This window comes from Anolis carolinensis, chromosome 1 (assembly GCF_035594765.1).
Source record: "Anolis carolinensis isolate JA03-04 chromosome 1, rAnoCar3.1.pri, whole genome shotgun sequence".
Lineage (NCBI taxonomy): Eukaryota > Metazoa > Chordata > Lepidosauria > Squamata > Dactyloidae > Anolis > Anolis carolinensis.
In genome coordinates this window covers 94,967,967-94,992,846 of record NC_085841.1, presented here as the reverse complement: position 1 = coordinate 94,992,846, position 24,880 = coordinate 94,967,967, and the positions used below count along the sequence as shown (strand labels likewise).

Sequence of the window (24,880 nt, the reverse complement as noted above, 5' to 3'; positions counted from 1 at the left end):
ACATGTTCCAGGACCTTGCCCAATCTATCCCATTTTCCCCTTAGTACCAACATTTATGTTAAAGAAAGACTGCCTAGAACACATTTACTTGGTCAACTGAGGGACACTTGACCTTAATTTAATAAGATGTTTGATAACTGCTTCTTTTTTGTTAAACCTACCATAGAAGTATTACATGCTGTTTCCATACCACTGAATATTTTACGGTAGCTACCCATCTCTGAACCTTTTCAAATTAATTGATTGATCATCAGGATCCTATTTGTTTGGTTCCTCATCCCATAATCAATAATCCTGAACATTTTCTTGCCAATCTAAAGTTGAAATCTTGGCATTTCACAAGCCATGTTACTCAAGAAAAGTTGCACACAGTTCCCATTTTTGGAACTTATGTTACAAAGGCAACCCCCCTTTTCTTTTATATCTTTTTGTTTCTCTATCCATATTGTAAACAAAAAGGCCTAGCTTTTTCTTCCTCTATGCTTGATAGGTTTTTCTTGTTAAATCCATCTCTACTATCTCTATCATTTTATCCTGAGCTTTAGCTTTTTTGACACCATAGCTGCAAAATCTAGGCCACTCTTCTGTGCTTGTCTTTGGGGACGTGCTTCTTCTTTCATTTCTTAAAACAAGCACTTTTACATTTTCCTTTTTTCCCAGTCACATAAGCTTTTTTAAAAAAGGTCTTTCTCATTTTTCTTTCCCACTGGAACTGAGTTTAGGCCAAATCTGTATGTTTTATCTATCGGGCATGTTATAGAACTAGTTTGCACAAAAAGCAAACCATGTTATCAAACTGGTCGGGCTGTACCTTCTAACTGCAGCTATAGTAGTGAAGGAAATCATAGTGTTAAATAGTCCCACAGATACATGGAAGATGAGTTTCTCAGGGGCAAGAACTTTAAGTATAGCCTTCTCTTAGCCATATTGATTTTCTGTGTTCAAAGTTTGTTTGTTTTTTACAATGTAGAAGAACATTCCAACATGCAAAGTAGTTTACCTTTGGTTTTCAAAAAGTATGGATTAGAAATTCCATTTATTTCTATATTAAGAATAGTAATTTCATTAACATAACTTTATTTTTTCTATTAAAAATTAAAATAAAATATTAGTTTCCCCCCTCCTTTTACTTCTCTTAAAGAACAAAACCACAAACAGATGGAGACAGAAATAAATAGCATGAAAGGAATCAGAGTCATACAATTCTAAAGAGATTCAGAAGTCACAACTTTCAATGAAAACAAGCTTCAAGCCTTATTAAATATGTATTTGTCTATCTGTTGCTCCACTGATAATAAGTTGAGAGCATCATGGCATACTCTTTGGTCATATTAATTCTGCAGAGGCACTCACCTCCAGTCAACATTAGTATAATCAGAGTTTTTCAAACTGTGCTCCTTCAAATGTTTTGGACTTCAGCTCCCACAATTTTTCACAGCTGGTAAGATGGCTGGGATTTCTGGCAGCTGAAGTCCAAAACACCTGGAGGAGCACAGTTTGAGAAATATTGGTATAAGTATTTAATGTTTGTATTTTGTACAGTGGTCCCTCCATGTCTGAGGGTTTTGGATCCACGGATTCAACCAAATGTGGATCAAAAATAATAATAATACAAAATAAGGTATTCAAATATTTTTTCAAAAATAAAAAATACAGTCTTTAAAATAATTCTAAGCTCTTCTGCAGAACTGCCCTGCTGAGGGAGAAGAAACTGGTGGGGGGAGGGAACAGGCTGAAGCTTGTGTCCATGGTGGCGGCAGATGCTTTTAAGGTGTGTATAAGGTGGAAGGATTGGGTGGTGAGGGAGTGGGAGAGAGACTTGAGCATCCACTTTTTTGGTATTCGCAGAGGTCCTAAAGCCAATCCTCCACTCATACAAGGACACCATTGTACTTCAATTTTATGCATTTGTATCTGTGTATCCTAGGATAATAAAGAATGCTTGCAAATGTTCCCATCCATCATGAAAAAAAGGGCAAAAGCTGTGAGATTTTTAATACTGGGGACTCTGTGCGAAGATCTCTCCTGTTTCCAACCTCCTTCTTTTCTACGAAAGTATTTTTGCGCAAAAGCAGTGTATTTTACCTGCAAAATATTGGGGATTTTTATGCACAAAAGTTGCTTGCACAAGTGATTGTTTTGCAACATAAATTTCAAAGTGCAAAAACTTTTGAAATGATCCAAACTGCATAATCTTGCCCAACAAGGAAAATTGTTAAAACTCTTTGCTCGTGCATGGACAGAATAAATGATAAGCTCTAGTGTAAATACAACAGTCAGTACAACTGAACTCAGTGTATCTAAAATGTTTGAATAGACATATATAGGTTACCACATCTGTAAGATTGGTGTATACATATTTTGAAGCAAGCAAGAAAATAATCTTTTAAATAATTTTAAGAATAATTTATAACTACAGAAAGAAAATAAAACCTTCCATTTCAAATTAGAGCCTTCTAGAAGACAAAAAAAAACAAAACCAGAAGCCTTGGTAGTGTTCAAATAAAGTTCAGTTTGTTTACGAAAACTTGGGTTGCTCCTAATATGTGTCCACCTCTGACTGTCATTTTAAATGTTCTCAACAGTTTTAAACAAAAACACAGAACAACATGAGTCAACTCTTTCAAAATGGTAAATGTTGATAGACTTCTATATTTTCCCTGTCTGTTCAATGCTGTACTTATTGCAGTCCTAAATGTTTACAAAAGTATAATTGAGTATACTAAGCAAGAGAAGCATAGATTTTTCATTTAGAAGTGCTTCCACATGAGCATACCTATCAAACATTACTACAGTTGTCCCTCCACATTTGCAATTTTAACTTTGGCAGATTTGTTTATACACAGATTTGATTAAAAACCTTCTCTTTAGGAATCTCTAGGTCATCCATGGTCAATTTCCTCTGGTCACATAGAGATTTCTATAGAGAGTATCTCTCTAGGAAATTCTAGGTCCTCCAGTGCAATTCTGTGGTCAGCTTCCAGCAAAAAATGATCAGAGAGACATACTGGAAGACCTAGAAATGTACAGAGATGTTCTCTCAGGTTAAAAAAATAGCATTTTTATTAATAGTTTTTCACTTTCATGGGGGTCTTGGGCTCCTAACCCAAGCGAATGTGGAGGGCTGACTGTAATACTTCACTGAGTAATATTATAGCTCACGCCACTCAAACTCGGTTCACACATGAAATTGTTTAATACAATAAAACTTACGAAACTTGCAAAGCTGAATTAATTTCCTTGAGCAGCTCTTGAGTCTTATTAAAATCTGCCAGAATGGTTTGTTTCTCTCTGATGTGGTCTGCTGTCATGACATCCAGCTCTTTCTCATGTTTCTTGTTTAAATCTTGTTCATACAGCCTGTTTAATTTATTTTATGTTAAAAAAAGTTATTCTTACATCAGTCAGCTTTGTTCATATTGCTTTCCTGCCATATTTGCAAAGGCTTTGTGTTTAGTATCACTGATAACATTTATGAAATCTAACTGTACTCCATGTGTTTCTCTAAACTTCTAGCTTATTTCATTTAAGTCATCTCCTTTAATGCTTTATAAACATGAGTTTAAACAAAATGCAAGCCAGGCTATTTTAATTAACATTATAACTAACTGGTCAAGAATGTACTTTACTTACTTTCCTAATCTGGGGAAAATTAAGACTATTTCATGTGATAGATAGTTCAAATCTTAAACTATACTGCCACATCAATCAAGACTTTTATACTGGCAAAGCAGTTTGAATCTGACAGTGTAAAACATTCTATGTTCTTTTTTTAAAAACCCACATTGAATCCACTAGAACATATTACCTGACATCACCAATATTCATACCTAATCTGTTGATTAGATTCACTTCGTATTCTGAGAACTTCTTTTCCTTTGAACTCCAGTTCCTTAGTTAGTGCACTTATATTCTCATGCAAAGTAAGTATTTCCTTATCCAGTCCAGATATATGATGATCTCGATGCCTCAGTTCATCCTGGAGATCTGATATCCGACACACAAACTCCTTTTCCTATTAAGCAAATATCAATATCAATATATATATATAAAGAACTGTTTATGACATTTCTGTGAAGTCTTGTCCTCCTGTTGGAAAATAAGGGACTTGCTTTTTTTACTTTTTAAAACAAATCATTCAGATCAAGTTTTGAAAGATTAGTTGTGTTAAGTTATAGGGATGCAACTGAGCTTACAGGAAAAACTGTGCTTGCTTCTTTACATTAAATGGACTTTTGAATCACTCTGCAGGTCACTGCCCTCCACTACCCTGCAGAATGAGGAAACCCATATGCAGAACCTTAACACAGAGTGGAAATGAGGCAGATACTGGGTATCATACTGATGCTATTCCTATTTTTCTAAAAGATTCAATAGCCTCTGACATATATATTAAAGAGTTAGCAACTGACAGGGGTCTGTGGGCTGCACAGACCTCCTCCAATTCTTAGGAACATTGCCCTCCAATCTCAGTATTTTTTTTCCTTGCATGTTAAATGCAAGGCCCATGAGCTGAATCTGGCCCATCACATCAATGTATGTGGCCCATGAAGCTTTCAATACCAAGGCAATGTGGTTACGTTTATACAATTTTACAATTGAAGGCAATAATCAAGTTGATGTGGCCCTTGGTGAAAATGATTCTGACACTGTTGTTTTAAGGGATGAGAAAGCTGATATTATCACTTTATTTCCCCCCCCTTCTCCCAAATTTAAACTGAAGGAAGGCTTTTTAAATCAGAAGTGACCAAAATCACTTCTTGTTTGGAAAAAAAGCCCCTCACTGACCTAAAAGAACCTGCAAAAGCTGAAAATGTGACAAAACTGGTTCACCTTCCCTGGAGGTACAAGGTATCTTTAAAGTAAAACAAAACAAAACAAAACACACACACACACACACAAATAAGGAATATGGAAAAGTGCAGAAAACATAAGGTGGCCCTTGACTAGACTGCTTAGTGGCTCACAGGCTACATTTTGCCAATTCTGGATACAGATGTTACCAACATTTAGGTGCTTAGGTTTCTTAATATGGTGGCTGGGATCCAAACTTGCTTTTTTGTAAATTGAAAGGTTCTTTCCATTCAGTGATGGGTATTTGACCCAGAAGATCTTTCCACTGACAGCAGCTAGGTGGGAGAAGCATGATTTTTCACTATTTGCCTCTATCACTTCTTAAACTACCCTGCAGTCTGGAGATTTCCTGAACCTTACTATGAACCAGCCTCTCAGTTCCATTCAGAAGATCTCTTGAGTTCAAGCTTCTAGGTATAAGTACAAAGCAGAGCAAGTGTGGGGTTCAGTTTAGAAAGGTTTGTATGTAATGGAAATAGTTAGCAGGATTTCTATGTACCCTTTGAGAATCTGAACACAAACAGAATGGGACTAAAATCCACCTTGCTCGGTTTTTTTTTAAAGCCACTGAATTAAAGAAACAGCTAGATTGAACAGGAGATGCTGTTCTTTTTTAAAATTGTCTCATTTTTGCTGTGTGCCTAGGGTGATGCACATACAGCTACTCTGCCTCCCTCTTATCTTCAGTTCCCATGACTTAACTGGAACAGTAACGTTCTTCTTACTCCTTCTCCATTCAGACATAGTCTAGGAAGAATCTGTTTCAGGAAAGTCTTTATCTACTCAAAAGCTCCCTTATGCTTTAACTATTGAAGAACCAATATTCCCTCAAATACCCAGAGTTCAATTTAGTGAGCAGAAGGGGAAGGTATCCTCAGACTCACACATCAATAATCCTTCTTCCACAGGTTGAACATTTCTTGTCCATAATGCTTGGGACCAGAAATGTTTTGGATTTTTATCTTTATACTGATTTTGGAATACCTTTATTGTTAATATGTATATAATGAGGTATCTTGAAAATAAAACCCAAGTTTAAACACAGAATGCTACATATACTCTGAAATAATTTTATGCAATATTTTAAATATTTTTGTAAATTATGTTTGTGTACAACTATCAGAAAGCAAAGGAGACATTCTCTTAGTCACCTATGTAAACATTTTTGGATTTTGGAGTATTTCAGATATCGGAATTCTAGATAAGGTATGGTCAATTTATATATCTTACTTTAATATATTGATTTCTTAAGTAATCTTTGTCCTTGCATTCACTCTCTTTCTTTTGTGCTACTTCCCTCTCAAACATTCATGTATCTTTGGCTGCTGTGGGTTTTTCGGTCTGCATGGCCATGTACCAGTAGCATTCTCTCCTGATGTTTTGCCTGTATCTGTGGCCGGCAGCCATACAGCCCAAAAACCTCACAGCAACCCAGTAATTCTGGCTGTGAAAGCCTTCGACAGCACTCATGCATCTTTCTCCTACACTCAGAATGGGATCCCTCTTTGGATATTTGCTTCTGTGAGCATTTATACTCAAAGACTAGGGATTGTCTTCGATAGACTAACTTATATCTGAAATACAAGAAAATTGGTATGTAGCAGATTTTCTGGCATGTGCCAATATTTCAGCTGTTATGGAGAAAATGGGTCTCCTCTTTGTGCCATAATTAAAAAGGATATTTACAATTTTTTGAATTAAAAAAAAGTACCTGGTGCCTACTGAGATCTATGCTTCTTTCCAGTTCCATTTTTGCAGTTGATAGTTCTTGTTGATGATTATGTCTTAGTTGATCAATTGCTGCTGCATGCTGATGATTTAATTCTGACCGCAAAGATGCTAGGAGAAACAAATGAACTGATTTCTAATTATAAAACCCCTCCTTAAATAATAAAAATCAACATCCTATGTTCGTATGCACCATTACCACAGGATTATTGCTTTCTAGAACAGCACAGCTCCTAGCCTTCAAAGGAAATGTTTTCCTTCTATTTTCGACTTTTGGGGCAGACATGATTCTTTTTGTCACAAAAGTGCTAAGAGGAATGAATAACTGAAAATTTATGACAATGTAACATTTTAAAAATTCTAATCAACAGCTCCTTAATTCCAGATTAGGAATTAAAAAGAGAGTAGAATTCGTTTACTCTCCAGTATTACTTCATAGTTACAAATAATTACATTTTATCACATTTTCTGACATTCAAACATCATAATTTCATTGTTCATACACTTTGATTAAGTGTAATTTTATAATATCCATAGAGTAACAAAACTCCTTTGTCCCATGCTTATGGTATTTTGAGATGCTTTAAAGTTTTGTTTTGTTTTTTATTATTTATGTACCTATTTAAAGGCTGTGAGTTCTCCTAGTAAACTACTCAACCAAGGCAGTACTAAAATAGTTTCTTTAAAATTAAGCATGTAGCAGTAATATTATTGGTATCTGTCTAAATTTCCACACAGACGAGTACTGTAGGGATGTAAACCTTTGCTTATTCTGTTCTTTCTTTCTTTCTTTATTTATTTATTTATTGTGAGGTTTTTCAAGAGATACAATAAAAGTGGGGGAACATTTTAAATTATAGTAAAGTAGGAAATAGAAAATGTGTAAAGATTTAATCGAGAAAAAAAGGAAAAAAGAAGAAAAAATAAATAAATAAAGGGAAGGTTGGGTTCCATAGATTTCCATCTTTATCTATATTGACTCTAGTCTGTGTGGGGGTCTGCCCCAATGGTTCTGTTTTTCCTTGTAGTTGAAGCTTCACTGTTATCCGTATTATTTTATGTATATGTATGTGTGTGTGTGTGTGTGTGTGTGTGTGTGTGTATATATATATATATATATATATATATATATATATATATATATATTTCCTTATTTTCCCTCATAATTATTCTATAATTATATTATTTTAAAGTTCTTTTCTTTCATGAGAAAGTTTATTAATGGTTGCCAGTCAGTGTTTTTCTTTGGTAGTCCTTGTTGTTTAGCTAGTAGATATGATAATCTGTCCATATTCTTTATTTCCGTTAACTTTAGTATCCATTGATCTACGTCCGGTATCTCTTCTTGCCTCCAATTCCTTGCATAAACAATTCTCGCTGCTGTCATCATATAATTCAGTAGAAGTTCATCATTTTCTTTTAAGTTTTCTTCTGAAATCCCTAATAGTAAATGTTCAGGTCTCATTTGGTATTTTATGTTTAAGATTTTTTGGGTTGTCTCGTGGATTTCTTTCCAATATTTTTTTGCTTTCTCACAAGTCCTCCACATGTGGAAAAAGGATCCTTGTTCTTTCTTGCATTTCCAGCAGTTGGTCTGTTGAGATTTGTTTACAAGTCCTAGTTGTTTTGGGGTTATGCACCATCTGTGGAAAATTTTTATCCAGTTTTCTTTTAGGTCATACAAATACATTTGTTTTAGTTTCTTGTTTCAGATACTCTCCCACTGATCCATATAAATTGTTTTCTTGATATTCATTGCCCATTTTGTCATACACTCTTTTACTGCCACTTTCTCCGTTTGCCATTCTAAAATTTTTTTGTATATCTTTGTTGTTAGTTTTTTCCCCGAGTTCATAATTCTATCCCAAAATGTTTCTTTTAACATGAATCCTTCTTTCCTGTCGTTATTGTAATATTCTTTGAGTTGCCTGTATTTAAACCAAGAGAGATTTGTGAATTTTTTCTTGATATCTTCTTGGGATTTCATCTCAATGTTTCCAGCAGTCTGTTTCAGTATATCCTTGTAAGTAGGCCATTTCCTCCAGCCTAGCAGTCTCCTTTGTCCTGCTTCCAATGGGGATACCCAGAGGGGGGTTTTTGGGTAGATTCTAGCTTTATATTTGTTCCAAGTTTTCACGATTGTAGATCTTATAAAATGGTTTCCGAAATTCTTTTCCAATTTTATTTTGTCATACCATAAGTATGCATGCCACCCTATTCGAAGGTCGTGGCCTTCTAATGTTAGAATTTTTTCTCTCTTTAGTGTCATCCAATCTTTAATCCATATTAGGGCATTTGCTTCGTAGTATAATTTTAGGTCTGGTACTCCCAAGCCACCTCTTTTTGTTTCGTCAATTAGGTTAACATATTTGATTCTAGCTTTTTTGCCTTGCCAAATAAATTTGGTTAAGTCCTTTTCCCATTTTTTAAATATAGTCATATTTCTGAGGACTGGTAAATTTTGAAATAAAAAAAGAATTTTTGGCAGGATATTCATCTTAATTGCCGAGATTCTTCCTAAAAGTGAAAGATTTAAATTTTTCCAATTTTCCAATTGTCTTTTTATTTCTAGCCATTTTGTTTCATAGTTGTTTTTCAATAGGTGTACATTTTTTGCTGTGATTGATATTCCTAAATATTTTATTTTACTCGTCACTTGAAGCCCGGAGATTTCTTTTAATTTTTCTTGGTCCGCCTTGCTTATATTCTTAGTCAACATCATTGACTTACATTTGTTTATTTTAAATCCTGCTATACTACCGAATTCTTCAATGACATTCAACCATTTCTTTATATCTTCAATTGGGTCTTCAATAATGCAAATTAGGTCATCGGCAAATGCTCTAATTTTATATTGGTTGTTTCTAATTCTGGTCCCTTTAAGATTTGTGTCGTCTCTTATCGTGTTTAGCAGAATTTCCATGGCAAAGATAAAAATAAGGGGGGAAAGAGGGCATCCCTGACGGGTGCCTTTTAAAATCTTTATTTCTTCGTTTTTAGTCCATTAATCCATATTGTTGCCGATTGTTCCTCATATATTGCTTGTATTGCGTTTATAAATTGATATCCTAGGTCTAATTCTTTCATTAACAACTTGAAGAAATCCCAGTTGATGTTATCGAATGTCTTCTCAGCATCTACTGCTAGTAAGGCTAGTTTCTTTTGATTGTTTATTTCATAATATTCAATAATATCAATAATTGTCCTAACGTTATCTTTTAATTGTCTACTTGGAAGGAAGCCAGTTTGTTCTTCTTTGATCCAGTCTCCCAAAAATTCTTTCATTCTCTCTGCTAGTACATTGGTGAATATTTTATAATCAATATTTAAGAGGGAAATCGGTCTATAATTTTTTACATTAGTCGGATCGGTCTTTTCTTTGTGTATTATTGTTATGTTGGCCTCTTTCGATGAGTTTGATATTTTTTCTTCGTTAAGAATGTTATTCATCAATTCTTTGAGGTAGGGAAGTAATTCTTCTTCAAATGTTTTGTAATATACAACCAAAAATCCATTCGGGCCTGGTGCTTTATTTGAATCCATCCTTCTGATTGCCATCTTTATCTCTCCTTCATTAATTGGTTTGTTCAGATATTCTCTTTGTTTATCAGTAATCTTCTGTAATTTTTTTCTCCCTAAATATTGCATTATGTTAGCTTTTTTAATTTGGTCGCTGTTATATAGGGTTTTATAAAAATTCTCGAATTGTTTTAATATTTATTTATCTATTTGATAGCTTTTTCTGTTGGTATTGATTTTAATTATGTGTTGTCTTTGTTTTTTGTTTCCTATTTTTCTTGCCAGCCATTTGCCTGGCTTATTGGCATTCTGGAAGTAATCTTGTTTGATGAACTTCAATTTTTTTGCTAGTTGTTCCATTTCTATATTATTTTTCTGCAGCTTCAGGAGTTCTAATTCTTTTTTCAACTTTTGGTTTTTGGGGGATTTTTTAAATTTTGTTTCTAATTTTGTGATATTTTCTTGTATGTCTGATAGTTTCTGATTTCTCAATTTATTCCTCCATGCATTCTGTCTTATAAAGTGGCCTCTCATAACAGCCTTATTAGCCTCCCATACCGTTTGAATCAAGATTCCTGGGGTTGTGTTAATTTGAAAATATTCCTTCAGTATAAGTTTATTTTTTTCTATATCTTCTTCTGATTTCAGTAATAAATCATTCAATCTCCATTTCCCTGGTTTTTTACTCTCATGTATTATAAATTTGATTGGGCAATGGTCCGAGTGGGTTTTGGCTAATATTTCTATTTTGGATATTTTGGTTGTGAGACAATTTGAAGTCCAGACCATGTCTATTCGTGACCATACATGATGTCTGTCAGAAAAGAAAGTGTAGTCTCTTTCCTGTGGGTGGTGGGATCTCCATACGTCTTGCAGATCGAATTCCTGTTGTAAGTTAATGAAATTTTTGGTAGTTTCCTCCCCCCCCTTGTTTTTCTTTCTATTTGTATCTTTTGTCTATATCTAAATTCATCACTCCATTAAAGTTGCCCAATACAATCAAATTTTCAAATCCATGTTCCATTATCAAATCTTTTAATTTCTTAACAAATTGGGTTTTTGGCCTGTTAGGGGCGTAAATATTACAAATTAAGACTTTTATTTTCCAAATATACAAAAGTTCCCAGGATTCTTCCCTCGTTGCCTTTGAAAGCTAGTTCTGATGGGATCCATTCTTTAATATTATTCTGTTCTTGAGTTCATGAGAAAAAATATCAAAAGTATACTTCCTGCTAAGCCAGCTTGTGAATCTTTTTGTGGATTTTGACAATTTGGAAACTTCTCTGTGAATTTTTTTTGAAAAAACTTTGTTTTGCATAGAAACAAATCAAAAGTTTTATGTACTTTGTTTTGCGTGTCTAGCAATTTCTTGTTTTCTGCATAAATCACTACTTCCTATACAATTTTAACCCCCCTTTTTTCAAAAAAAGGAAATGTGGAAGATTTTACAATATTGTACAACCTCTGTATCCATAGGTGATACATTTCTGGACTTGGCATCAATACATGAAACTGTGGATAATAGTAAGACCTATTGAAATGAAGGGTTTCTGGCCCAGGAATACCATAGTTTTGCTGGAGAAACTGGAAAATGCCTAGAAAGGGCATATTTTGTTATACAGGGATAAATGAATTCACATATAGAGACCCAGCAGATACAGGGGTTGTACTGTCATTCCACATTTTCTTCATAGAGTGTTTCAGTGTGTTGAAAAACTCCGTATTTTTGAGAATTAGACAATTTGTGAGTATTCCTTACATTCTTCTACAAAGATAAAACTGATTCTTGAATAAAACTTAATGGGGATACAATACATAAGGAAAGTACTCTTTTTACCCGTCTTTTTTATCTGACTTGTTTATAATTGGATTATTCTCCACCATTCAGAAATTCCATGTGGTTCATGGGTGTCTTGTAATCTCATGGTCAATTTGTGGCCCCTGGAGGCTCACCAGTGATTAAAATATTTTTTTCAATACAAATGAGAGGTAGCATTTCCTCAATAAAAAGAGGGAATCAAATGTCCAAGGAGCTTGGTTTTTCTTTGAAACAAGGAGTGTGCCTCTCTTGCTTTTTTTAAAAAGTAAAAGATTCATTGAAATATCTAGATGTTTATTTGTTTGAAACCAAAAGTGACCTTCTGGTCACTTCCTGTTTCATGCAGAGGGACTGAGGCAGCTGCACATGCCTGCCCAACTTGTTGCTCTTCAGGTGTTTGGGCTTCCAGTTCCCCAGAAGTCCTAGCCAGCTTTTCCAATAGTCAGGAGTTCTAGGAGCTGAAGCCCAAAACAAGTGTTATATGAACAAATGGCAACAAGCCACAAGATATTATTCAAGTTGTATCACAGCACTATACAATGTATACTTTACATGCCAGTGGTTGTCAACCTTAGACCCACAGATGTTATTGCATGACAATTCCACAAATACCTGATAACTGGCAATGCTTGCAAAAAGTATTCTGGGAATTTCAGCTCCCAAATATATGAGAATCCAAGGTTGGCAATGATTACTGTACATTATGGGGTATTAACTATATCTCAAAAACAGCCTGAGTCTTCACCTTTAAAAAGCTAGATGTACCACAAGGTATAATGAACATATCGAGTCTTGGCACCACATGCTAGCTGAAATAATGGCTTAAGTTGTAAACAATGACAAGAAAGTACAGTACCAAGCATAGCTTTTCCTTCATCTTCCAGTTCAAAACGAAGAGTCTGTAGTTCCTGTTCCATTTCCAGTTTGAAAGCATCCATAGATTGTCTGTGGGCTTCTTTCAGTGCCTGAAGTTCTTCTGAATGCTTTTCTTGTAAATGTGCCTCCAGTTCCTAAGTAATTTTAAAAAGAAAAGAAAATGTTTAGCACTGATTAGGGATTTAAAGAATATTCAAACATTTTTATCATCCTTGGAAAGAAATAGTGTTTCAAAATGTTATGATAACTCCATAAAGTCAACTACTAAGACATTTTCTCCATGCAAGAATGTGAAACCAAAACATTTTCCCACTAGCAGCAGCAAAAAAAGTTTTATACAAAAACATTTTGCACAAAAAGAACTTTATGAAAATGTCACCAAAAGATTTCAAAATGCAAAACATAATTAAAAGTGTACAAAAATACTCACAATCCCATCCAGTGATGAGTACATTTTTAAAAATGCTTATTTTTCTTCGTGTACTCTGTGAATGCACACTAATGGAGAAGGCTGCGCCTGCGCAGGCTCCAACGGATACTCTTCCAAGCTAAAGTTTGAAATTTGGCGGTAACCCCGCCCCTCTTCCCGGAGGGTATAAAGGGCGCCCTCCGCGCCCGCTCTCCAGTTCCTTTTTTTCCGCCGCAAAGCTAACTTCGGACTCTTCGTTCTTATGTCAACCACGCGTTTTAAACGGTGCACTCAGTGTGCCGCTAAGATTCCAGATTCCGACGGCCACGCTAAGTGCCTTTTCTGCCTTGGCGAAAGCCACGTCGTCGGTACCTGCCGTTTTTGCCTGGCCTTTACAGCTCAGGCCAGAAGAAATAGAGCTGCAAGACTCCGTGCAGCTCTTTACGAAAAAACTCTTGCTCCTGAGGCTTCCACTTCCACCTCGGCCTCGATGGCGTCCAGGCCTGCTCCGTCGGTATCATCTAAAACCTCGAAAACCTCGAGACCGCGACCGACCAAACCGCCCTGCACGGTGACCACCGCTACGGTATCCACCCGGTCGGGCAAGATGGGCCCTTCATCAACTTCGAGTTCGGTGGCTTCGGCCATTTCCACTCGATCCCGCCTGGCTTCGCCGCCATCTTCTTCCGCCATAAAGATTGCCTTCAAGAGGGCTCAGGAGGAATCCAGACGGGCTCAATCTGACTCGGCAGCTGTGTGCCCGATTCCCCCGACGCCGGGAAAATCGCTGAGGGTCGCGTCGAAACAACCCCCAGCAAAGAAACGAATGATCCAGAGGTCGTCCTCCTCAGCGTCTTCGAAGAAGGACGTCCCCTCCTCTGGGCCTTCCTCTAGGAGATCCTCTCCTATCCAACCAGCACAACGCCACCGCTCCTCTTCCTCTCCTCATGGTCAGTCCTCGGATGCGGACGCTCAAGCCTCCCCCGACAGGTCGGTCAGGACAGTTATTAAGGCTCCCCAGCCGGCACCATCTCGTCTTCCGGCTCGACAAGAACTCTTTCCCCCGGCTCAAACACCTGAGAGGGGTAGACAGATGACGCGCTTAGCCCGCGCCGCCCAGGCCTCCGCGTCCAAAGGCGTTCCTCCACAGCCGGCTCTCCCTGCTCCTGAGGTAATACCTCATCAGGACTCTGTGCTTGTTTCTCCTCCCCGGTCCCCTCAAGGGCCCGAGGAGGATGACCCCGATATCGAACGCCCCGAGTTGATACTTTCCGCCTCCGTTGTCTCTCTCGGTCTCAACCTCTCCCCGCCTCACGACGCCTACGAGGTCGACCCACCTTCCCCGACGGATAATATTCGGGCTTTCTCCGACCAGATGGTCAGAATGGCAGACGCTCTGGGGATGGAAATTAAACAAACTTCAAAGGCCGTTACCGACCCCGTTTTCAAGAGGGTTCAAGCCCAAGCCCCGCCAGCCACCTTGCTGCCTTTTCTTCCATACCTCCTGGACGTCATCCAGGCATCTTGGAAGACTCCATCTTCGATACCTCCAACCTCTAAGAAAATAGAGGCCTGGTACCGAACCGATGACGAAGCCTTGGAATGGCTCAAGCATCACCCTGACCCAAACTCCATGGTGGTAAAGGCCTCCCAATCGTCGGGTCGACACTCCAACTCCCCTGCCGACAGAGAGGGCAAACGCTTCGATGCGGTAGGCCGCAAGCTGTACTCCGGTGCTCTCCTCCTTTGCCGTATGGCAAACTACGGGGCCTGCATGGGCGCTTATCAACAGATCCTCTGGGAGAAAGCCCAACCCTTCTTCGCCAAGCTTTCTGACAAAGACCGGTCAGTCCTTTCGACCCTCTAACAGGAGGTGGACTCTCTCGCACACCACCAAATTCAAATGGCTAAGCATACCGGTGATACCGCCGGAAAAATGATTGCCCACGCGGTCGCGATCAGACGGCATGCATGGCTTCGGTCCTCAGGACTCTCTTCTTCCTCTCGACAAGTGATCGAAGACCTTCCTTTCGACACCCAGGGCCTTTTCAATTCGGGCACTGATGACAAACTTAAGTCCAATCACGACTTCAAGATTCTCGCAACAAAGTGCGGGACCGATCAACCTCAGGCTCAGCGGACCCGATGGTTCCCGCAACGGTACCGTCGCTACCCTCAGCCTTTTCGTCACCAGCCGTTTCGATGCTCGTCGAGCTCGAGTCACCACAGTCATCAGCAACAACCTCGCCGCCAGCACCAGGTCCCGAAAGGTCGGGGCAAAGGTCCTGCAGCTATGCCACAAACCCAACGACGGGCCTGACGCCCACTCTCTCGGGGATCTTTCTATCTCCACTACTACTGCCACTACCATGCCGTTCCTAGGCCCCGACCGGATCCTTCCTCTCTGTTCTTTTCTCGACCGCCTAGCTCCTTTCTACCGCGAATGGGAGTCTATCACCTCAGATGCCTGGGTTCTTCGCATTGTCAGAGACGGCTATGCCTTGGAATTCGAAACTTTGCCACCCACGGGTCACATCCTCCACACCGACCCTTCACCGGAAATATGCGCCGAGGTCGACTCCCTTCTGGCGAAGGGCGCAATCCAGCCTTCTCCTTCCGAGCAGGACACTCGAGGTTTCTTCTCGAGATACTTTACGGTTCCCAAGCGGGGCGGAGGTCTTCGGCCTATCCTCGACCTACGGGCTCTAAACCTCTTCATTCTGCCTTCAAAATTTCGAATGGTTTCAGTGGCCTCCATCCTCCCGATGCTCCGACACGGAGACTACTTCGCCTCTATAGACTTACGCGACGCGTATTTCCACGTCTCGGTACGTCGATCCCACAGACGCTTCCTTTCCTTCAAGCTCCTGGGACACTCTTACCAGTTCACAGTTCTCCCTTTCGGCCTCGTCACGGCCCCAAGGGTCTTTACAAAGGTGGTCGCCGTGGTGGCAGCGCACCTCAGGAAACAGGGCATTATGGTCTTTCCTTATCTGGACGATTGGATGATTGTCGCGTCCGACCCCTCATCCCTTCAAAACCACATCTCACAGACTCTTTCTCTCCTGCAACGGCTGGGCCTTCAGTTGAATGTCTCAAAGTCTCAACTCCTCCCAACCACAGAGATCCGCTTCATTGGAGCTCTCTTCAACTCCATCACGGAAACCGCCTCCCTACCGAAGGACAGGTTCCTAGCCCTTCAACAGCACCTTTCTCTCCTCCTCCGCAACCGCAGGATCCGAGCCCACGCGGTCCAAGTTCTTCTGGGTCACATGGCCTCCACGGTCATGGTTACCCCTTTCGCCAGATTACGTCTCAGACCTCTCCAAAGATGGTTTATAGACTCTTTCAAACCCCATCGGCATCCGAGCTCAATGTTTCTCACGGTACCGAACCATGTTCGCCTCTCCCTTCGTTGGTGGCAGGACCCAGCGAACGTTTGTGTGGGACTTCCCTTCTATCCCTCCCTACCGTCAGTCACCATCATGACCGACGCCTCCAATTTTGCGTGGGGAGCCCACATGTCGTACCTCACCGTCAGGGACCTGTGGTCCACCCAAGAAAGGTCTCACCACATAAACTTTCTAGAACTGTTATCAATCTTCAAAGCCCTCCGGGCGTTTGCTCGCTTTCTTCCCCACAAGTCTGTTCTAATCCAAACGGACAACGTAGTAGCCATGTACTACATCAACAAACAAGGGGGTACGGGCTCGAGAAAACTCATGGCTCTCTCGATGGACATTTGGCTATGGTGCATAGCGAGACACATAACTCTGTCGGCAGTTCACCTTCCGGGGGCTCAAAACACTCTAGCAGACTCTCTAAGCAGAATAACGACCTCCCCCCACGAGTGGCGTCTCGATCCCGAGATCCTGGAATCCGTCTTCGACGATTGGGGCTGGCCAGCTCTGGACCTTTTTGCCTCCCCCTCGAACGCTCAACTTCCTCGCTTCGGAGCGAGACTACCTCCAAACTCGACTCCGGGCTGTCTCGGAGACGCGTTTCTCCTCGACTGGACTCTCGAACCCGTCTATCTTTTTCCTCCCTTCCCTCTCATCTCGAGAGTAATAGAGAGACTCTATCTAACACCGACATTGGCCATCCTGATCGCCCCTGCATGGCCACGCCAGCCGTGGTATCCCATGCTACTCCGGATGTGTGCGGATCCTCCCCGCACTCTCCCAACTCTCCCTCATCTACTATCTTCGCAGAAGGGACAGGTCCTCCACCCCGACGTCCCGTCCCTACACCTGACTGCCTGGAGGATACTTCCTTAAATTCTCTCCACCCAGACCTGCAGGCGATCCTTCGCGCCGCTCACAAACCGGCCACATCGAAGGCCTATGCTTACAAGCTGGCAAAATTCCAGACTTTCCTTCGGGACCGACGCGTCGATCCCGCCTCTACTTCGATCCCGCTGGTCATGGACTTCCTACTTTCCCTTGCGGATCGTCAACTTTCTCTGGCCTCGATAAAATCCTATCTCGCTGCTCTCTCCTGGCATTTCCAACGTCAGGGACAACTCTCTCTCTTTTCTAACAACCTCATTAAGACCTTCCTTCGAGGTTACAATAACTTGCACCCTCCAGTTCAACCTCCGACTCCCGGATGGAGCCTCGAACTCGTTCTTTCTCAACTAGCCTCAGCTCCCTTCGAACCTATGGCCTCTGCAGACCTTCACCTTCTCTCTTGGAAGACTGCCTTCCTTATCGCTATCACCTCTGCGCGCAGGCCTTCGGAACTGGCTGCTCTCCGGGTGGACGAACCCTATCTCCGTTTCCACCACGACAGGGCTGTCCTTCGCCCGGACATCACCTTCCTACCTAAGGTAGTCTCTGCTTTTCACCTGAACCAGGACATAATACTTCCTGCTTTCTTCCCTAATCCTTCTTCTTCTCTGGAACGGAAACTCCATCTCCTCGATGTCAGGAGAGCCCTCCTTTTCTACAAGGACAGGACTAAGGACATACGTAAGTCACCTAGACTGTTTGTTGCTTACGCTACCCATAAACTGGGCGAACCACTTTCTTCCCAAAGACTCTCACACTGGATTGCTCAGACCATCGAGCTCGCTTATCAGCTGGCCAAACGCCAACCCCCCTCTTCGATCCGCCCTAGATCTACGAGGGGCCTTTCCACCTCTACGGCCTTCCTGAGGGGCGTCCCTCTCGACTCCATCTGTCGAGCGGCTATCTGGTCCACTCCATCCACCTTTGTTTCACACTACAGGATGGACTCAAAGAACCTCAAGGACTCGGCCTTTGCCAGGTCCGTCCTTTCCTCCTGCCTTACCTAATGTTGTTGCCTTACTCAAAACCAGTTTTCGGGTTTATCCTTCTTACAGGCTGACCGTTGTCATCCACCCCGTTTGTAATCGATGTGCTCAGGGATTCTTTAACGTAGTGCTTGTGTACTATACTTACCCACTGCACTGAAATGTATTTTTTTGAATACTTCTCCCTCTGTTTTCAGAGAATGAGTTTATGCCTACCTCTGTATTTTCTTACAGACTATTGCTCACTTACAATGTTGTGATTGTGTTCTGGATCCTAACAACAAGGATCGGTTTTTCTTCTTTTTTTTTTGCACTATATGCTATTGCATCGCTTCTTTGACCGTTGCATTTGCTTGTTTTTGCACCTTGTGCTCAATAAATGTGTTGTTTGGACACTAGACTGGTTATCGGGTTTGCTATCCCACCTACCTACACCTCAGCTTGCTAGTCTCCATTAGTGTGCATTCACAGAGTACACGAAGAAAAAGGACAGGTTGCTTACCTGTAACCGTGTTTCTTCGAGTGTACTCTGTGAATTCACACAATCCCGCCCTTCCTTCCCCACATGCAAACCTCTCCCTTTCTCGCTGCCTTTGCGGCGTAGGAACTGGAGAGCGGGCGCGGAGGGCGCCCTTTATACCCTCCGGGAAGAGGGGCGGGGTTACCGCCAAATTTCAAACTTTAGCTTGGAAGAGTATCCGTTGGAGCCTGCGCAGGCGCAGCCTTCTCCATTAGTGTGAATTCACAGAGTACACTCGAAGAAACACGGTTACAGGTAAGCAACCTGTCCTTCCCAAATATAGAAAACAACTGATTACAGTGGTAGCTTGCTATGTTTGAGATCGGAAAAGTATAATTTCAGACGTTACTAATAAATCAAATGTAGAGAGATAATTTCTGCTGGTCATATTCTCAGGGGAACCCCGTTTGCAGAAGATAAAATAGTCAGAACTGCTAAACAGCAGTCCCTGGGACAGTATTTTATTTTGGATGCCACAGAATAGATTAGAAATCTCTCTCCAAGGCTGGATACAGATCTCTCTGATCTTAGATTTTTCCTCCTATGTCCTCTGCTCTTTGATCAATCAGCAGAAGAATGAGTAAAGGTAAGGGAAAATGTGGGTGGAGGTCCTTATATACACACAGGTTACACAACTTTCAGAGAACATGAGATAACTAAATAGATAATAATTACTTATTTTAACAGTTGTTGGGTGCCTTCAAGTCATTTCCGACTTATGGTGACTCCAAGGGAAATCTATCATGGGGTTTTCTTGGCAGGATTTGCTCAGAGATGGCTTGCCTCACCCTTTTACTGAGACTGAGAAAGTGTGACTAAAGAGTGCCAAATGAAGATGAACAACCTTTCTTTGAGTGAAAACACAGTGACGTTTCTCATTTTCTTGTGGCCTGTCATTTGAAAATGTCAAAATGCTACAGAGGTACAAATAAACATGCCTTTTGTTCTTGTTCTTTTGTTTCTTCCAGGTTCTGAAATGCAAGCATATGAGCTTCTTTCATAGATGTATGCCTGTGCTGATGCTCCACTTCCAACTCTTCAATTTCATGGGCCAGCCTCTGTCGTTCCTGACTAAATTGTGCCTGCAGCTGCTGCATTGAGGTCTGAGACTGGGAAAGCTGCATTTCCAGATTCTGCTTTAGCAGGGATATCTAGTTTGCCGAAAAACAAAGATCCGTAGAAATTCAAATTATATTTATATTTATTTATAGTCCCCCCCAACAAATATGCTCACAGCTCAGAAAAGTGCATAGTACATCTGTACTGTTTCACCCTCCCAATGAGTAGCCATCCTATAATGCATCAAACAGATTGTAATATAAACAATACACTTTCTCAATCGTAGAAGGCTCTTTCTTCAATCATGATTTCTTTGGTTATGTAACACATTTATTTTAAGGAGAAATTCCAGTACAGAATATCTCTAATAAATTAGGAACCCAAAACAAACATTTTTAGATAAAAAATAGAAAATCAATTTGAATTTTTATAAACTATGCAGCAACCACCTCTGTGAACTACTCACACATTTGAAAGACAAATTCATGCCACCATCCTCTTTTTTAGTTTTTTGGATGTTCACTATGTTCAATAAGATTTACAGTAATCAATAAGATTTGAGTAGCCATATAGAAAAATGTCCTATAAGTTTATAATTCTATGCAATTACTATGCAATTCACTATTTTCAATAAACTAAAGGTATTTAACACTTGTAAAAGAAATCATAATACCCTATGCCACATAAGCAACAATAAAAATTATTTTGAATTCCTAAAGAAAATTCACACTCTTTTAAATAAGTTACAATTAAGCCCATATTTTGATTGTGACCTTTTTGAATCTGGTAAAGTCCAAATGTCATTCTTCAGATCTGGACACTCCAAGTCAGTATACCTGTGAAACACAGGCGCTACACAGAAAACCATATACAAATCACATACAGCACATTTGAGTTGATGTAGCTCTTTTTGCAGTGAATTTTGTGACAAATACAACACTATGTCCAACATAAGCAGGCAAGAAAAACAGTGCCAGGACTGGTATTCTTCTCCACAAAACATGAAAGTAAACTGCAGGGTGTGATATCATGGATTTGTATATAAAATAATTATTTATTTTAGTATATGAGTATGAGGCATGTAGCTGTTGGGAGGGAGAAGCAAATGGAGTGGTGAAGTAAATGCTGATTAGTGGAATGTTTCAGGAACTTAGCATGAATTAAAATGGCCGATAGCTTATAAGTAGAAGTCAGTTTTTGTAAGGGACTGGGAGGAGGCAAATGGAGTCAAGGAGAGCTTTCCTAAGAGCAACCCCTGCACACAATCCACAGGCATTTAGTAAAAAGGCAGATTTTCCAAACAGTGACAGAAGTAGCCCAATTGTGGTTCTCAATACAGATATCTTGAACATTTTTCTTTTTTATCTCACCATTTTAAAAGCAAATGAAAGACTGCATTTTTTTAAAAAAACAGTATATTTATGTAAACAACAAACTGTTTAAAGTAAGCCGCTTAATATGCAAAGATATAAATTTCTAAGAACCTTCCATTATTAATTATGGCTTCAATTAATACAGCCATTTGACTAGGCAGTGGAGAAACATGCACATAGATTACACTATTCTGAAAACCTTTTCTATAGTGGAATACCCATCTGAAGGAGCACAATGGCTTAAAATAAAACAAACAGTAGGAGTACCAAGAAAACCTCTCCAGGTCCATGTGCATTTCTCTATCCAGGACTACATCTCAAATCTGGACAGCCATTGACATCACTCCGGTTGTTAGTTCTAATGTTCACATATATACTGGCACAACACACCATAACCAAATTATCAGACCTCTTTTGTTAGGATTTGGGCATAAAGGTTTAATCCACCTGCCTGAGGCTTCCTTCCACTGGCATATCTTTCTGAATAGGTATCTTCAAGATTGCATTGTAAGGGGTTGTTTCAATGGGAGACAAACTACTGCATATCAACTAACCCTACATTAGTGAATTGTGGAATAGCCATGAAGATTTGCCCACAAAATCTTTGTCACTATAATTCACTGCCACAAGGATATTTGCTATTTTGATAGTCCTTAAGAAGAAACATATTAATATTTTTGCATTTATTCTAAAAATCACTTTGAAGTATTAGCTGGCACATGTCAATGTAAGGCAATTCTTATGCAGAAAAGAAAGTAACTATCCTTGAATTCTTCTCCGAAGGGTTCCCCAACCATCAAGTGTGGAGTGTGTGTGCACCCGCTCACATGTATGCATGCACAGTGTTCTGCACAAGGGAATTTGATTCCACCCTTTTCTTTCACAACAGAAGAACTATGGGCGTTCAACCATAACTGAATTACAACATAGTACCACGCATTTCATGCTTTAAAAAAGCTTTACCATATGCAAACAGACTGCCTGCAAGCTTGTTTTTACAACACAGAAAATGACTGTGTGATGTCAAATGATATGAACACATACACATATGAATGAAAGAATGAATGCAGCACAGAGCTTTTTATTAAATTAAAGGGTAATACTTTCCCTTGAACACCTTTTTTCAAATTTCAAAGGCTAACGCTTAGATGCAGCACTGGCCAGTATGCAAGCTGAGAAGTGCAAGCATGCCCTCATGTATAATTTGTAAGTGCAACTCACTTACATTGCTGATAGATTTATGCAAAGCTTCACCGAGACAGTGCCGCTATGAAGGAAAGATCACAGAAATAAAGGGAAACATTCAGAAATAACTAAGAAGATGGGATAAAGGGACAGTAAGACACAGAATACTAATATTAATTTGACAAGGAAAATATGTTGAAAATTGATTGGGAAAAGCTGACATAGAACACTTTTGCTATGGCTTGTGATAGAAGTCCACTGAACACATACGAAATGACAACATTAATAAAACATGGTGTCCCATTTTGTTAAAATGTGAAAAATTAGGGCAAAATGGAAGACATTTCATAAATCGTATTATACTTAGATGTTAAAGTCTCATTTTTGAACTCCAAATTGATACATATGAAACTTCAATAAATATATTTTGAAGGAACAATAATCTATTGATTATTCATGCTTCCTAGCATATCTTTTTGAATATTTTAATCAAGTGTTCAGCAATGTTTTTGAAATAATGATCACATAATTTTGCCATTTTTAAGGCTGGCAGCATAATTATCTAGGGCTATGTTATACTGCAGATCAATCTTAAATGAGCCTGAAGTTTAATGCACATTTTTTAATTTTTAGGTATGAACCCTAAAATAATGTTATTTACTGATCCATAGCAAAATTACATTTTATATATAGTAGTATAGTGCAATTTACTAACAAGCTGAAGATGCACAGTTAGCATGTATAAGTGGTGTATCACCATATACATCAGATGCAACACATATATGAGCAATACAATTGTTCAAATTGTGTGATGGATCATTTTTTCTGGATACATGATTTATGAATCAGACACCACTCACTTTAAATTATTTCATCTTTCAATCAAACCAGCAATGGTCTTGATGTGATTCATATTGATTTATGTACTTTTCTTCCTTAATGTCTTTGCTAAAGAAGCATGAGTTGTAGGTTTTTTTTATCTAGCTTTACAAAGAAAGAAATTCAAATTTGTTCAAAAGACAAATATTATGAGCTAGGAAAGAGATTGCTTTTGTACTTACAACAAAGCTACTTGCTGCACTGGAACTATAATCTGCATTAGACTGTCATTGAAGCTGACCCTTCATGCCTTGCTTACTTAAATCAGATGTGTATCAGATAAATCTTTTAAAAACAGCTTAACGTTTTTTGTTTGCATTTTATGAGATTAACAATAGGATATTGTTACCCATGTTGAATGCAGAGTAAAGTGTATTCAAAATTACATAACCTGTAATCTACATATACTGGAAATTTACATGGTTTTGTTCTCCTAATATATGCAGCTGGATATCAAACTCTATATTGAAGCAACTTTCATCCCATTTACCCCCTTAGTGTGAAGAACATGGGAAAACTATCTATCATTCCCCAATACTGTGCAAAGAATTTCAATACACAAAGCAATTTCCAATATGAAGTTAGCTAAATATGTGTTACAATCCAGAGTTGTTCCTTGACAGCTACCAGCTCAGTGGACACGTATATCTTTTTAAAGGAATGGAAAATATGTTTCAGATACTTTAGCAAGCTTACTTATGATTCTCAATCTCTCAGGCTGTGTAAAATTTACTCCTGTCCTATGCTGGGCATGATTTATTCCTGCTGTATGCTGGGCAACAATTGTATGTTTTCGTATTTTAGATTTAGTGCTGTACTTTACACTCTGAGTGGCATGGGCTTTTGAAAGAGAGGACTGAAACAAATTATTGAATAAAAACATATGTTTTAATACTCTTCAACAGGGGTCCTCAAACTAAGGCCCGGGGGCCGGATGCGGCCCTCCAAGGTCATTTACCTGGCCCCCGCCCTCAGTTTTATAATATAATATTTTTATATCAGTTTTAATCTACGTGGGGCTTCCCTTGAAGACGGCCCGGAAATTACAACTAGTCCAACGCTCGGCGGCCAGATTAATAACGGGAGCAAGTTTTAGGGAGAGATCTACTCCCTTGTTTAAGGAGCTCCACTGGCTGCCGTTTATTTTCCGGTCCCAATTCAAGGTGCAGACCATCATTTATAAAGCCCTAAACGGTTTGGGACCCGCCTACCTTCGTGACCGCATCTCCTACTATAAACCTGCCCGAGCCCTTCGTTCATCTGAGGAGGCCCTCTTGTCTCCACTGCCTTTATCACAGGCCCGCCTTGTGGGAACAAGGGAGAGGGCCTTTTCTGCTGTGGCCCCCCGTTTGTGGAACTCACTGCCCATTGAGATCAGGCTAGC

At 39.6% G+C, this 24,880-nt stretch overlaps 1 protein-coding gene across 11 annotated transcripts in view; it reads right to left on the bottom strand.

Moving 5' to 3' along the window:
* Positions 1-24,880, bottom strand: part of fam184a (family with sequence similarity 184 member A) — a 127,397-nt gene that overhangs the window by 14,154 nt on the left and 88,363 nt on the right. For 6 of the 11 annotated variants that reach the window (XR_010005729.1, XM_062979427.1, XM_062979454.1 and 3 more), the window contains exons 10-15: positions 22,658-22,699; positions 19,939-20,151; positions 12,777-12,930; positions 6,566-6,693; positions 3,831-4,015; positions 3,214-3,360 (exon numbers count right to left, since the gene is read on the bottom strand). Coding sequence is in view for 10 of the 11 variants with exons in the window: in XM_062979427.1 (XP_062835497.1) it covers positions 3,214-3,360; positions 3,831-4,015; positions 6,566-6,693; positions 12,777-12,930; positions 19,939-20,151; positions 22,658-22,699 (869 nt within the window). In the remaining variant the exon portion in view is untranslated. The remainder of the gene's footprint in view (positions 1-3,213; positions 3,361-3,830; positions 4,016-6,565; positions 6,694-12,776; positions 12,931-19,938; positions 20,152-22,657; positions 22,700-24,880) is intronic. The other 5 variants (XM_062979456.1, XM_062979429.1, XM_003215564.4 and 2 more) reach the window with 4 other exon arrangements.